Source organism: Oncorhynchus clarkii, chromosome 25, assembly GCF_045791955.1.
Source record: "Oncorhynchus clarkii lewisi isolate Uvic-CL-2024 chromosome 25, UVic_Ocla_1.0, whole genome shotgun sequence".
NCBI lineage: Eukaryota > Metazoa > Chordata > Actinopteri > Salmoniformes > Salmonidae > Oncorhynchus > Oncorhynchus clarkii.
In genome coordinates, this window is record NC_092171.1 from 17,366,622 (window position 1) to 17,380,537 (window position 13,916).

Sequence of the window (13,916 nt, forward strand, 5' to 3'; positions counted from 1 at the left end):
ACGACTGAAAAAAAGACAAGTTGGCACAAATTTAGTTAAGACATTTTATATAAATTTGAAAGAAAAACTGTAAAAAGTGTACAAAGGTTATACTATTTGTTTACTAAAGCTGGTGTCCTCAGTTTCCGGAATGGGAAAGGGCAGGTACAAAAAAATAAAAAGGTATTAAAGGCATTTCCCCATTTTCAGGGGGTGACAGCAAAGGGTGCACAGGAGGGGGCACAGCGCACAAGAATAAGTAACAATCCAATCAAGGAATTGAGGTGAAAATAAAAATGCCTTTACATTCAATAACATTAACTTCATAGTTATCAGTCCTCTGGAAACACTGTGAAGTTTCCCCAAAAAGCATTTCCAAGATTCTCAGTTTATCTACAGCAACCTGTATAGGGGGGTTAATTACGCAAACAAGCCTTTAATAGTTCACACCTTTCAGAATTGACTATAAAGTGTAACAAGTACAAATAAGTGTACAAATACATGTTTTGGGGCAGGAAATTGCATATCATTGGCACAGTCACTCGTTTTCTATAAATAACTCAGAACCATGTACCCTGATCCCTACCTATAGAGATCAAAGCGGACTCAACTTGTTTTCCCCTGAACCACAGCCCAGCTTGTTTATGGAGTAAGTCCTAAAGGACTCTATGTTGTTACAGTGACCTCATTGAGGCTGTAGTGAATACACTGGGAGGAAAACACCCAATATACTGTGGAAGAGGAAAAAACCCAGAGACAGAAGATTCCCTGATTGGGCAGAAAGGATCGGTACCTGACTGGCCAGTTCAGAAAGAAACAGCCAAGAGTGTTTGAAACACAGCATTCAGACAGGAAGGCATCATGATCCAAGCACATAGTCCAGAGAGATTAGAGTAACTGTCTTTTCAAATGGGACAACAGCAAAAGGATATCCAATTGACCATGTAGACACAGTTCTGAAATTCAGTGACGGCAAGCTTGAACACATTTACATTGTATGCCTGCTCCCACTATCAGTTCTTTAAGTGTCTGCCATTGTATTGCACAATTTGTCATTAGCCTGATAATGGAGCGGAGCGCTCTGACAGAGGTCAATAGACCATGTCATTCTCCCTTTGTTCTAGAATGTTTTTGGGCTCTAACACACAGATAAGAATGTTCTTTAGAGGAATGGAAGTCCTATGAGAATCAACCATGTTCTACAACAGTTAGGTATGCAGAATTATACATTTTATTGATTAGGTACATTCAAATGGCAGAACAGGTTTCAAAGTGTTGGTCAAATAGTGATTAGTGTAATGTGAAAGTCCTGATAACAATATCTAAATATGATTAAACCTCCCACTACATGGAAAATTAAGTCATTGGTCATATTTTGTTGTTGCTGTTGGTCCACAATATGTCTTTGCCTTAAACAAAGAACATCAAAAAGACATTTACATTTTACATGGCTAATTCCGATACAATCCTTATGGTCCCGTAAAATGTTCACTTTGTGAATAATGTGTGACAAATATAACAGGTGCTGACAGAAGCAAGGCAAATAGAAGTTTAGGAAAGTGTAGTCTGACCATTCTAAATTGATATACCACATTGCTGCATTCCCACCCTTTTCCTATAAAGTGTGGTTTTATGAACATCAAGCTTGTCTGACTCAACTCATCAAGACAAGCAACACTGTAGTGTTATCTCTCACCATTAGAAAAGTCTTAAGAAGCCACAGAAACAACCATTTTTTCATTTGTGTAGTATGAAGTCTTTTCCCCTATAATTACCGAACTTGCAGATAGCAAATGTCTGTTCAACAATACTATATGCGACACTGGAAGTTAAAAAAAAGGATGGGGCGAATGTAGTTGGATGTGCAGTCTGGTAGGGTGAGGGGAAATGTTGGGACCAGAGGAATGAGAGGGGGTGTTTAGGCTGTCCCACTCGCAGAGTAGGAGAACTGTGGGAAGTGGGGCCTCCGTTCGCTGTCAAACGACTCCATGCTGTCTTCTGGAATACATACAAAATGGGAAGGAAAGAGCGGGATGGCACAGAGAGAATTCAATTAGTGTATAACTTTAATCTGATCATCACATTTGTTGAATTCAATTTGTTCTTTTTCATCTCAGTGACGACAAAAAGCATTATGATTTAGTCCTAATACATACCTAGAACTAGCACAGGGTGCAGTTCGGCACACATTGCTAGTGCTCTAGCACCACCATTTTGAGGGACACAGTGAACTATGGAATAACAGATGTTACACGCGCTTTCCAGAAGAGGGCACAAATCCCCCAGAGGAATTTGAATAAGCTCTATGTAATTTGACCTAGCATTAATTGCACTGGGATAGGGAACATGAACCTTCCCCATTATCAGTTCAATACTCACCTTTGAGAGTGCAATCTATACCTCTAAATGATGTTCAAACTTTTATTTCTTTCTCTCGTGGGATTTAATTCCTTGACTACTACAGTACAGATAGATATACAGTATCATCTACATCAAGGGCTATTTGCACGTGGAACTCTTACGGAGTAGTGCACCTTTTAAAATGGTTGTTCAATTAATAGGTTGTAAATCTACTGGGAGTACCCAACACTTACATGTCCTAGGCAGTCTGATAGTAAGCAAAGATAGGACTGCATTTAAAGTAGAAACAAGGGGCATTCTCTCATAAACCTGACAACAAGAGAAAGAATATTACAGTCCTCAATCAACATTCTATCTACAACTAAACCATGTAGATCAGCTTGGGGTTTTCGTTTGGGACACTGCAATTCTGTAAACCCCCCTCAAAATAAACAATTACCTTTGGAGCCATGATAAAAACATTTAAAGTTCAGTTTAAAATCAACATTTTCAGAAAATCTCTGAAGAGGGGGATAGAAATGTCAGATTCTGAAACTCAGTAAGTGGTTGTCGTATTCTCAACAGTAATGACATTCAGAACCACGTGTGTCCCCAGTTTATTCTTACTGAGTCAGACTATGATCATCACAATTAAACAAAAGCATTCCGGTCCAGTGAGTCAGTGAAAAACATTAGTATGATGATTGTCTATTTGGGCTCGTAATTCTGTTCTCTGTGATGCGAGTCTGGTGTGTGTCTCCTGTAACGATACAGTGGCAGTGGGTGAGGTAGTACCTTGTCCGGGCGGTGTAATAGTGATGGTCTGTGCTGTGAACTCCTCGTCAAAATACCGCGTGTCTGTTTCTGAGGTAACCTGCGGCTTAAAAGGCGGGACCAGCTGTGAGAGAAGAGAGGACATCATGGAGCACATTGGCACATCTGTCCTGTCAGAGAGTGTAGACATTTGCAGGCCTGGTCAAATCTATTGGTTGTTCTCTGCAGTAATGGAAAGTGTTACACCGATTTACCTTCTTCTCATAAACATCTTGCCATTCAATCCCAGCAAAGAATTTGTGCTGCATGATCTCTTTAGCATCATGCTGTCCACCACCTAACCTGGAAGACACAGGGGCCAAATGGACAGGAGTAACTACAGAGGCCTTTTTGGTTGGAATGAGAAGGGAGGAGAGGCCTACTTACCGCTGCTTGGGGTCCTTTTTGAGCAGGCCGGAGAGCAGGGACCTGCCCTCAGGGCCCAGGGTGCGTGGGAAACGGATGTCCTCCATGAGGATGAGCTCAAACAGCTTCTCGTGGTCCTGGTTGTAGAAGGGCAGCCTACCACACATCATCTCGTACATGACCACGCCCAGACCCCACCAGTCCACCGCCCGGCCATAGTCATTGTCCTCCAGAACCTAGACAACACAGGACAACCACAACTCAATAGAATACAGCTTTACTAATACCACTATGGACAATTACACAATCATACCTGGAAGCATACAGGACAGTACAAGGACAATACTAGGGCTAGCAGGAGTTCAAATGTACGGTCAGCCCTATGACGGCATCAAAAGAGACACATACTATACATTCTTGGTTTAGATCTCTGAAACCTATCTATTAACTAAGTGGATGGACATTAGGTGAGTAGTGAGGTCAGCAGCTCTCCAGGCTGTATAAAGAACCCTAAGGCCAGTTCCCCCCCCCCCCCAGTCTGGGCTTTCTGACCAGCCACAGCAAGCACTGACTCACATCTCACAATAGGAGCAGGGATAGAATTTCCCCAGGAGCCCTGCATATTTAATCACCAGAGGTCTGCAGTACACACCAACATCCCGAATGCACTGTATATCCAACCACACTACACCACAGCCCTTAGTCATTTAGATGGAGGCTCACACACCATGGAAGTTGACATGTCCACACGTTCTAATCAAGCTTCAGCTCTGTGCTGACCAACTGGGGCAACCTGTTGAACGTCAGTACACTCTTCCATTTGTTACTATACAAGGCCTTCTGGGATGTGTCGTTGGGTCAACAGTACCGGAAGGATGTTGTAAGTGAAATCAAGTCACTGAGAACAGCTGTTCTTTAAAACATCAAAAGGTTATATGAGGTGAGATAGACCGGTCCAGGAATAGATTCATAGGTAAGGGGGCAGCCTAATATAATTAAATATGGACATGAAGGTACACAGACCCAGAAAGAGGAGGCAGGCAGAACAGATGGACGGACGTGGCCGTAAATAGAACAAAACCGAAGTGTGTTTTGTGCGCGTGGGTGGGCGGCGTGTGTGTGAGGGGCACGCTGCTTGGCGCTGCGGTTAGGGGCGAGGAGGCCTCGGCGGGCAGGGGTAACCTGAAGCCGGCACGGTGCTAGGATTACTGGACCGTCTCTATTTCCAGCGCTGCTGTCGTGCGATTCACACCGTGAGACAGCTGGGTCTGCAGCTGCCCCATATACAGTATGTAGGAGAGCGCCACAGCTGTGGAGCTGCCAGGACCACAGGAGCCAAGCTCATCCCTCACAAGTAACCAGGGCTGCCTGGACCAACTCTGTTACACTGGCCCCAAGGACAGCACAGTGCAGAGTGGAGGGAGGAGGGGAAGATAAATATCCTCCACTTGATACTACTCTCCATCTTACTCTGGCCCTTTTTCTCCCTCTAAACACAAACACAGCTACCGTCCCTCTCTCAAACACATCACTGGCTCACATTATATGTGATTCCCTTCACTCTCCTTAACTTCCTTGTTCATAACTTCCCCAATTCAACTTCAGTCATTACTGTTCCAATGTTTCTATAAAACGACCCTATTTCACAGTGGCTTAAGTGAAACTGGTACCATGGGTCTTCTCTAGAGGAAGGTTTACAGTGCTGGGCTCCTGGCCTGTGGAATATTCCCAGACGTTACAGGATTCCTATGCAGCACACACAACAAGGTCATTGTTTACTGCAGAACAACCTGTAACACTGCCTGGCCCTGGCTCCATAGAGACGCTCTGCGGCGACCCTGTCTCCACGGAAACGCCCCCTGATGTCTCCGCTGCTGGAGTCTAGCAGAGCTGGGGCTGTTATAGGGTAGAATGTTACTGTGTACAGAATGGCAGATGAAGAGCTGGGGCTGAATATGGGGGGGGTTCAGTTAATGGAGGTTGTCTTTCATTTCTAACATACCCCACATAAAACATGAAATTATATAAACATATTGTGTTCATCCCTTTTACTTATCATGTGCCTTTTCTGGCCCTAGTGTGAGTGGGGGACATTATGATGACATAGTAATTCATGCGCTGGTTGGTTTTTGTGATGATAGCTACTGTAGACTTTGCCCTAGATCAGGACGGTCCTCGAAGAGAGATGAAGATGTCAGATGAAAGCGCCATGGGAGAATGTTACTGGGGAGAAGTGAAGTAAGGACAACGTGCGTGGCCCTTTTCCCAGGTCAGGATAGGCATCCTGAACAGGGGTGTTCAGACTGTTGGGGCTTTTTAAAGCAAGCCTTAAGACTTATCTTTATTGGCTGGCCTACCCTTCATCCTATATTTTGATTGTTGCTTTTATGATATGGTTATATATATACATTGTTTTTAAAAAAGCACACAAATGTGTGTATATGTATATATATGTATATATGTATGCACACACACACATTTTTCTATTTTACCTTAAATTTTATGCACTTTGAGATTCATCTTGCTTAATGAAAAGCATTAATTGTTATTATTATTATCATCATCCCGGGCAGCAGTGGGCTAGAAGCAGCAGCAGTGGGCTAGAAGCAGCAGCAGTGGGCTAGAAGCAGCAGCAGTGGGCTAGAAGCAGCAGCAGTGGGCTAGAAGCAGCAGCAGTGGGCTAGAAGCAGCAGCAGCCAATGGGGACTTTTCTCCAGGGATGGAAGCTCACGTTTCTGAGGCGCTGCCAACCCCCCGCCCCCCCCACAGCAAATTCCAAATGGCGGCTAAAAACAACGAGCCGGCAACTGTGTCAACATGGTCACCCTTCTCCCGGAGAAAAAAATCCTACGGCAAGAGGGCTATCACACACACAATGCCCTATCGCGTTACATACACACCACTCAAACACACGTCACACCTGCACGCAATGGGGAGCAGCCACACCCCTGTACACATATCCTCTCAACCAACAAATATGGGCACACCCTGCCCTACCCTTGTCACACTGCAGACTCATTAGCTCCATGTCTTATACTGAAGATTAGACAGGCATTTAGGAACAGCTGTCCCAAAGCCACTCTTCCACATAGCTTGTATGCCTTAACAATATGCCCGACAACATACATTTATGATGTTGTGTGTAGTGGGATATATTCTCTGCGCCACAGTTCCTCTCTTCAAACAGTATTTAGTCTGTTAATCCTTTCAGGTACTTACCAATTATGTGACTTTATTCTGTTCAGTTGATTTAAACTCAAATTTGATACAGTGTACTAACAAGAACATGTCAAAAGTGTGTGAACCATCAGGTCTTTTCACAACGTCAAATTCTAAACATCTGAAGAGGAAGAAGGCCACATGGGTTGTGCTCCAAAGGCTACATCTTTATTGACTCAAAATGATAAGATTTAATGACCCCCATATTGGTGATTACAGTGAGAATACACTACCTCTGGGGCCAGGTACTCTGGCGTCCCACAGAAGGTCTTCATGGTGGCCCCGTCTGTGATCCCCTCCTTACACAGTCCAAAGTCAGTGATTTGTATGTGTCCGTCTTTGTCCAGCATGAGATTTTCCAGCTGAGGGGAGGAGACAGAATGAGACAGGAAGTATCCGCATCAGCAGGGAGAGAGCCTGTGTGATTGAGGCCTAGCTGATTTAGCTTCAGCTCAGAGGAATGAGTTAGCGATGCATTGCCTTTTAATATCAGTGTCCTCTCATTAAACGTCACCTGGCATCTGTAGCTCACACGTGACCAGCAGCACCAGGCCAGAGTCAGCACATCCTCCAATACTGCTACCCTGGCATTTTCAGGAGAACCTTAGCAGGTTGGAAGCCTGCCTCATAAACCCATGGGAAGATCACAGGGAGGGGGGAACGAGGAGGGAGGGGGGCTATGCTGACCTGGCTGGTATAGTTTCATCAGATGGAAGAAACAGGGCTACAGATGCCTCCCTCCCCTCCCTCCTAAAAAACAGTCATATACTACCTCTGCTCTTACGCTATGAATACAGTTCACTGAGTTTTTGTACCGGCCTCTTGCTTCTGGTAGGAACAAATTGCAGCTTTACGGAATAAGTTTGATGTTGGGGGTAAAAGATGACTCAATACTCTTACACACTTTCCAAAATACAAAATGTCTAATTGTTGCCCATTTACATTAATGGTGAAAATAAAATTAAAATAAACGAGTGGAACAGCTGTCCAGTTGGATATGTGGGTTATTCTATTCCTCCTGCCATAAGAGGTCTGGGCCTAAGTTTCCAGCTGCAGTGAGGCCTGAATCAGGGGGAGGCAGATCGATGCGCCCCTGGCGGATGCTATTTATATCCCGGTCGGGGACTGACTGTGTTCCAACACCTTACCTTCAGGTCTCTGTAGACCACGTTCCTCTCAGCATGCAGGTAGTCCAGTGCTGACACTATCTCCGCCCCATAGAACCGAGCCCGCTCCTCAGAAAACACCCGGTCCCGGGACAGGTGGAAGAACAGCTAGATGAGGGAGGAAGCGAGGGAAGGAAGGAAGGAGGGAGGGAGAGGAGACAGAGGGAACAGGGTGAGCGTACACAGAAGGAGGGGTGGGAGGCGTTATTGGCTACTACTAGCTAAATTGGATCTTGTGTGTCAGGTGTTATTGACAGTTTAAAAAGCTCACCTCTCCACCGTTCGCATACTCCATGACGAAACACAACCGGTCATGAGTCTGGAAGGAGTATTTCAGGCCCTGGAGATATACACTAATAACTTTAACTGCAATCAATGAAAAAATAAGCTTGCAAGTTCTCCAAAAGAAACCCAAGTCTTTGTTGATGTGATATCTGCCTTTGGGATATTACTGTTGTGTGCCAACTGCCCATTCACCATAGTGGGATGAACACAAGCTGCATGTGTTACCACTTAACGTGGAAGAGTTTGGCATTGTGAGCCATCACAGACTTTGAGAAAGGTGGTTAACTGACAATGAAAGGTCTGGTGTCCTCAATAGAGGCCAAGTCTATTGCTGTGTTTGTAAACATTGCTCAACCTCTCCCAGCACAGATTCAGCATCTCCCCCTGCATGGAAGCTCCCAGGCTGAAGTGGAGTGGCTCCTCAGAGTCTTTGTGGCCAGAGGAGAGTTTGGGTTAAGTGTATGGAATGGATGGAGGGGTCTCTCACCGTCAAGAACGGATGCTTGGAATTCTGGAGCACTCGGTTTTCTGTGAGTGTGTGTGCCACTTCATCCTGAAAGAGATCACAAAGAGTGTTTGTGCAACTCCCACAATGGATGCCGTTTAGGTATCCATGATCGCCCCCATGCTCTCTCTCTCGCACTCATGCTTCCTGTAACGGTCAGTGGCCTGTACTCACTTTCGCTACGATTACTTCCTTCTTCAGGATTTTCATGGCATAGTAGCGTCCTGTGGCCTTCTCCTTCACCAGGATCACTTTGCCAAAAGTGCCTTTTCCTAGGAGTTTGAGGTATTCAAAGTCGTGCATAGTCTGAGCGAGGGGAGAAAAAGAGCCACCGGGTTACAAAACAGCAGCTATAACAAACTAGTCAAAACATATAATCCCACTGACAACACGGAAGCATTACAGGTGCTAGATCATCCACTCCGCAATTTCCACTCTTCTAAAGGTGGGACTATATGCTGCAGTGGCTAATTTAACCTCTGACCCCCAGGGCTGGTGAGAATGTTGAAAACGGTTGTGTGGGGGGGACATCCAATCCGGTGCCCTTAGACGTTGGTTTCATGAGTTAACAGCACATGTGTGGTGATGAAACAGAGTGGACATGCTATGTGGAGCTAAGCCTCTCAGGGCTGATGTCAGGAAAGTGTCAGGGAGCCGGGTGAGCTGGGGTGAGGCAGGAAGGGCCGTGAGGAGCGGGGTGAGGCAGGAAGGGCCGTGAGGAGGGCAGGGACGCACCACTTTGAGTCTGGGTTTGGTCAGGTACATTTCCATGTCCATTGGGTCTGGGGAGGAGTCCATCATCTCCTCCTCCTCTTTCTGTAGACTGTCTGCTACGGCCTCAATGGCCTTCGTCCATTCTTCCCTGAGAGAATGAGAAAGGCGACGAGTTAGAGAGGAAAAGAGGGAGAGAGAGTGGAAGGGAAATTACAACACCTCATTTAACATGAGGTAATGCAGCCCAATCATGCAAGCTTGCCTCTCCTCGGGGGTCTCCACGTGGAAGGTGCGCTCGATAACAGTGGTCCACTGCAGGCAGCGGATGATGAATGTGTTGGGCTTGGGCCTCTCCGTCTTCATCAGCTGGCACTCTGGCCACATCCAGGGTGAGAAGGCGCAGGAGGAGAGAAAGACCCGCAGTTACAGCCATTTCTCTTTATCACCACCCTAACAGACACTGCAGGGACTGCCACCATACACAGGGAACTGAACAGGTGCACTATGGGTGAAGGGGGAAGCCCTGATCACAGATCTCTTCATACTGAATATTTGAACCTCAAGATTTGGTCATTACATGGGACTGTGACATGGATAATGTGAAATAAGCAGACGTTTCAATCAATTCCAGAAAATGTCAAAGATATAATATGGGCCACAGACAACATTCACTTCAAAATAATTTGCTTGAATCAAAGTTAGAATTCTAAGAGAGCAGCCAGTTTCCCAGTGCAGCTCTTTCACATAGTCAACATACTGCGTGTGCCAAAAGGAGACATGGAGGAGTTTGTCAGGATGTCTGTTAGATGGAGGATATGGGGCTGGGCCACCACTGAGCTCCAGCAGGGCCCTGTCAGTGTGGCTGTGTAGCCCAGACCCACCACCCCCCATCAGCAGCACCACACGGCCCCTCTGTGGGTCTACTGCAGGTCTGCTCAGTGACTCTCCCTCCCCGTACTGCTGATTGAGACAGTGCTACAGAGCAGCGCACAGATAAATAATTGAAATCAGCCAGTTAATAACTACTATAACTCAAGAGTGTCAGGAGGAAACGTTTTGTTTAACAAACAGTATGATGTCTAATTACTCTGTTCAATCATCTGCAGAGCCTGTCCCACTAACTTTCTGCCATCTAGGGTTGCTCTGCTCTACAGAGTCACAGCAGAGCAGTCTCTTAGACAGGACTGGAATTCACACATAGCCAGAGAGAATACACCAGGCTGTTTCTTTCAACTGTACCAATTAAGGTAAGACATTGGCATAGGAGCTACTGAACAGAATATAACATTTTTTCTATGGGTGATTATGCAATATACACTGAGTACACCAAACATTAGGAACATATTTTGTCTTGCCCATTCACCCTCTGAATGGCACACATACACAATCCATGTCTCAATTGTCTCAAGGCTTAAAAATCCTTCTTTAACCTGTCTCCTCATCTACAATGATTGAAGTGGATTTAACAAGTGACATCAATAAGAAATCATAGCTTTCACCTGGTCAGTAGTCTACAGTACGTCATGGAAAGAACAGGTGTTCTTAATGTTTTGCATACTCAGTGTAAAGCGCTATATGAACTGAAAATGGGTGAGGTAATGTAGATAGTAGTCTTGAAAGCGTAGATACTCACGTGCTACTGAGAAGTTATTTAAAGGGGTTTCAAGTGCCTCAACATGTTGTGGTCGTTCCTTGTAGCCTATGAATGTACCATCAGTCTTGAGTAGAAAATACCTGGGCCTCCAGGTCTTAATGTACTCTCCTGCAAAGAGAGATGGACAAAATGGATACGCATAATTGGCGTCTATAATACAATGTGCTGGTTTCACAAGATTCCATTTTTTTAGGATCCCATTAGCTGACGCCATGACGACAGCTATATTCTTCATGTTGATTGGTCTATGACAATTTAGCTGGGCGGTTTGATTTATGATGCACAAAGTTATTCTTTTCAAGGCGCCACCCTTATTTCAGCGGTGTGACCCATTTCCTGTGATCTAATTACCATGCCGTTCACTAAAATGACCATCTTTTCACCCATTTTCCGCTATAGTAGGACAAAGCCAGGACAAATGGCTGTTTTAGCCAGAGTCAGGACCCTTGCCTCTGCCTCTTGTGTCCCATACAGAGCTCCCAAAGGGATCCATCCCTTCCCCATCCACTTCAATACAACACACCCACAGACTAATCTCTCAAAGGCAACAAAACTCCATTTATTCTGTGGATGGTTGAGGAAACGTTGTGCCAGATGTTCCCAAAATCGGAGAAAAAAAAACGCTTACGCACCATAAAAAAGGCAGTGGCTCACATCGGAGAGGGGCTTGAATATTTATATAGGAAAAGTGTAATTTATTTTTAATTATGGGAGCCGGGTATTAACCCCATGCAGTGCCTGAGCAAGCTGTCCTTAATTGCCCCATTTCCTCTGATACAGAAGTCTGGGGGAAGTGGAGATCAGTCAATGCCGGCGTCGTGCTCCTCTTCTCCCCGAGCCTTGCCTGGCACAGTTAGGCCACAGGCTCCAGTCTGAGGAAACTGATCCCAGACCTGTCTGTGACGAGGCAGACAGACCGGGAATCCCTCTAACACAGTACCTAAATGACCTCTAGTCCACTCATCACAACTCATATAAACTTCTCTTAGTGAGAAGAGGCCATGTCTATCCACATCACTAAGTGGATAGTACGCTATATTCTAAAAGTCTCACCTCAAAGTGATGGTTAAACTGTCCGACTAGCAGAATGCCACCTGAGGGGATGGCTCTGATTCACTCAAACACCAACCATTACAGCAGTAACACACACACACAGTGTAAAACACCTGCTTTACTGCAACCTGCGAGGTGGCGGCACAATTCACAGCACTAGAGAAAACATCTGCCTCAGAGCACTGTATACTTTAAATTTCAATCTGCAGCAGATGTCCAATATGTTATTACGTCTGTTGCCATTTTTCATCATGGCAAGGGGAGGAGATTTTTCCATCTCCAACCTGCTGGCTAAGTGTTTTTACACCAAACGCAGCTCATTTAGAAATTAGTTAGACTTTGTCTGCCTTCAGATTGCAATGCTTACTGCTTGCATACAGAGCTGAGCTCACTACATCCTCGTTGAAAAACACACGGTGTGATATAGAGTAAAAGCTCTGTGGATTTCCCCATGCCTGTCCAATATGCTGCAATTACAGTGATGAGTCATTTGTCTATTTTACACTACATGGCTCATGAATCAACATTCACAACACTAATCCACACACACCGGTCCCCAGAGAATCCACATCGTCAATGTGATTTACAACTATGGGTCAATGGCAGCTTCACACGACTGACTGAATTCCTGGTTACATCAGCACAGTGGTGGGCATTGGTGAGGAGAAACAGAGATACTCTTATAAGGAGCAGGATCATGGGTGAGAAGCCAACAGTTTCCAACACCTGGACCCACACAGCCTCCATATCCAAGACCCCTTTCCAGACTCATGACAAACCTGAGGGACATTGTGTCCAGAAAAACACCCTCTCAGACCTGGTCTCAGCCCAGCCTTAAACTAAGGCCTAACTTCTGCCCCAGCTGGTTTGTCAGTCTGTGGTGAGGTCTTGGTTGACCCATATCCCCAAGCCCACCCCTGGCAGGGCAGGCTGGGGACAGTATGTGCACAATGCAGAGGCAGCATAATGAGCCCCTTACCTCCAAGCCTGCATCACCCCAGCACAGTGACAGAGGAAGGGTTAGCCTGACAGACTGGCAGGGCTCCGCTCAACTCTTTCAGGAAGAATACAGAAAGAGATTCAGGAAGTAGGCTAAGTCTACTGTTTGGGGTTTTCAACAATGACGCTAACTGGCTGAGTGATTACCTTAATTGTGTCGAGGCCACAAACTGGCATCTAGACCATGGTCCCAACACAAGAGAAGAAGAGACAGATGTTTGTTTATGTGCACGAAAGTACACTCTACAATGTATATGTCTATGTTTGAATGTACAGTATATCTGACAACCGCTATTTTTGCCCTCCCCAAGCACAGAGGGCCTGCATGGGGTCTGGATTTGGCCTGCCAGCCCCTCTGACGCACGATGCCCACCCAGGCTGGCACGAGTTGGTGTCCACCATGCCTTGTGTCTGGAAAGCACCACAGAGACATTCCTCCACGCAAAGCTTGGCTCTGTCACATGGCTCTCAACGAGGTGACGATGAATACACACTGTACCCTGTCATAGTGTCACTACATAACAACAAAGACAAGGTGATGATGAATACACACTGTACCCTGTCACAGTGGCACTACATAAACAACAAAGCCAAGGTGACAGGCACTTCATGGTCATCCTTCACTGTAATACAAATGGCATCTCAGGAGACACTAGCATGAAAAGACCAGAGAGTAGGGAGTTCAGTGAACGAGGTCATCATGGTGGAATGTGACACCTCTCCACCTAACCCCACCCTGAGACTCCACAGCAGGCTCGAACCACAGCAGGCTCGAACCACAGCAGGCTCGAACCACAGCAGGCTCGAACCACAGCAGGCTCGG

The 13,916-nt window shown here is 45.7% G+C and overlaps 1 protein-coding gene across 3 annotated transcripts in view; it reads right to left on the minus strand.

The window, feature by feature from the left end:
- Nucleotides 1-20: 20 nt before the first annotated feature.
- The window catches only part of LOC139384197 (RAC-alpha serine/threonine-protein kinase-like), a 44,063-nt gene continuing 30,167 nt past the window's right edge, over nucleotides 21-13,916 (minus strand). Inside the window, exons 3-14 of one of the 3 annotated variants that reach the window (XM_071128918.1) lie at nucleotides 11,021-11,149; nucleotides 9,650-9,761; nucleotides 9,409-9,535; nucleotides 8,848-8,979; nucleotides 8,656-8,721; nucleotides 8,155-8,223; nucleotides 7,866-7,991; nucleotides 6,951-7,079; nucleotides 3,520-3,734; nucleotides 3,348-3,435; nucleotides 3,115-3,217; nucleotides 21-1,977 (exon numbers count right to left, since the gene is read on the minus strand). In XM_071128918.1, the coding sequence (XP_070985019.1) occupies nucleotides 1,898-1,977; nucleotides 3,115-3,217; nucleotides 3,348-3,435; nucleotides 3,520-3,734; nucleotides 6,951-7,079; nucleotides 7,866-7,991; nucleotides 8,155-8,223; nucleotides 8,656-8,721; nucleotides 8,848-8,979; nucleotides 9,409-9,535; nucleotides 9,650-9,761; nucleotides 11,021-11,149 (1,376 nt within the window). In that variant the 3' untranslated portion in view covers nucleotides 21-1,897. The remainder of the gene's footprint in view (nucleotides 1,978-3,114; nucleotides 3,218-3,347; nucleotides 3,436-3,519; nucleotides 3,735-6,950; nucleotides 7,080-7,865; nucleotides 7,992-8,154; nucleotides 8,224-8,655; nucleotides 8,722-8,847; nucleotides 8,980-9,408; nucleotides 9,536-9,649; nucleotides 9,762-11,020; nucleotides 11,150-13,916) is intronic. The other 2 variants (XM_071128920.1, XM_071128919.1) reach the window with 2 other exon arrangements.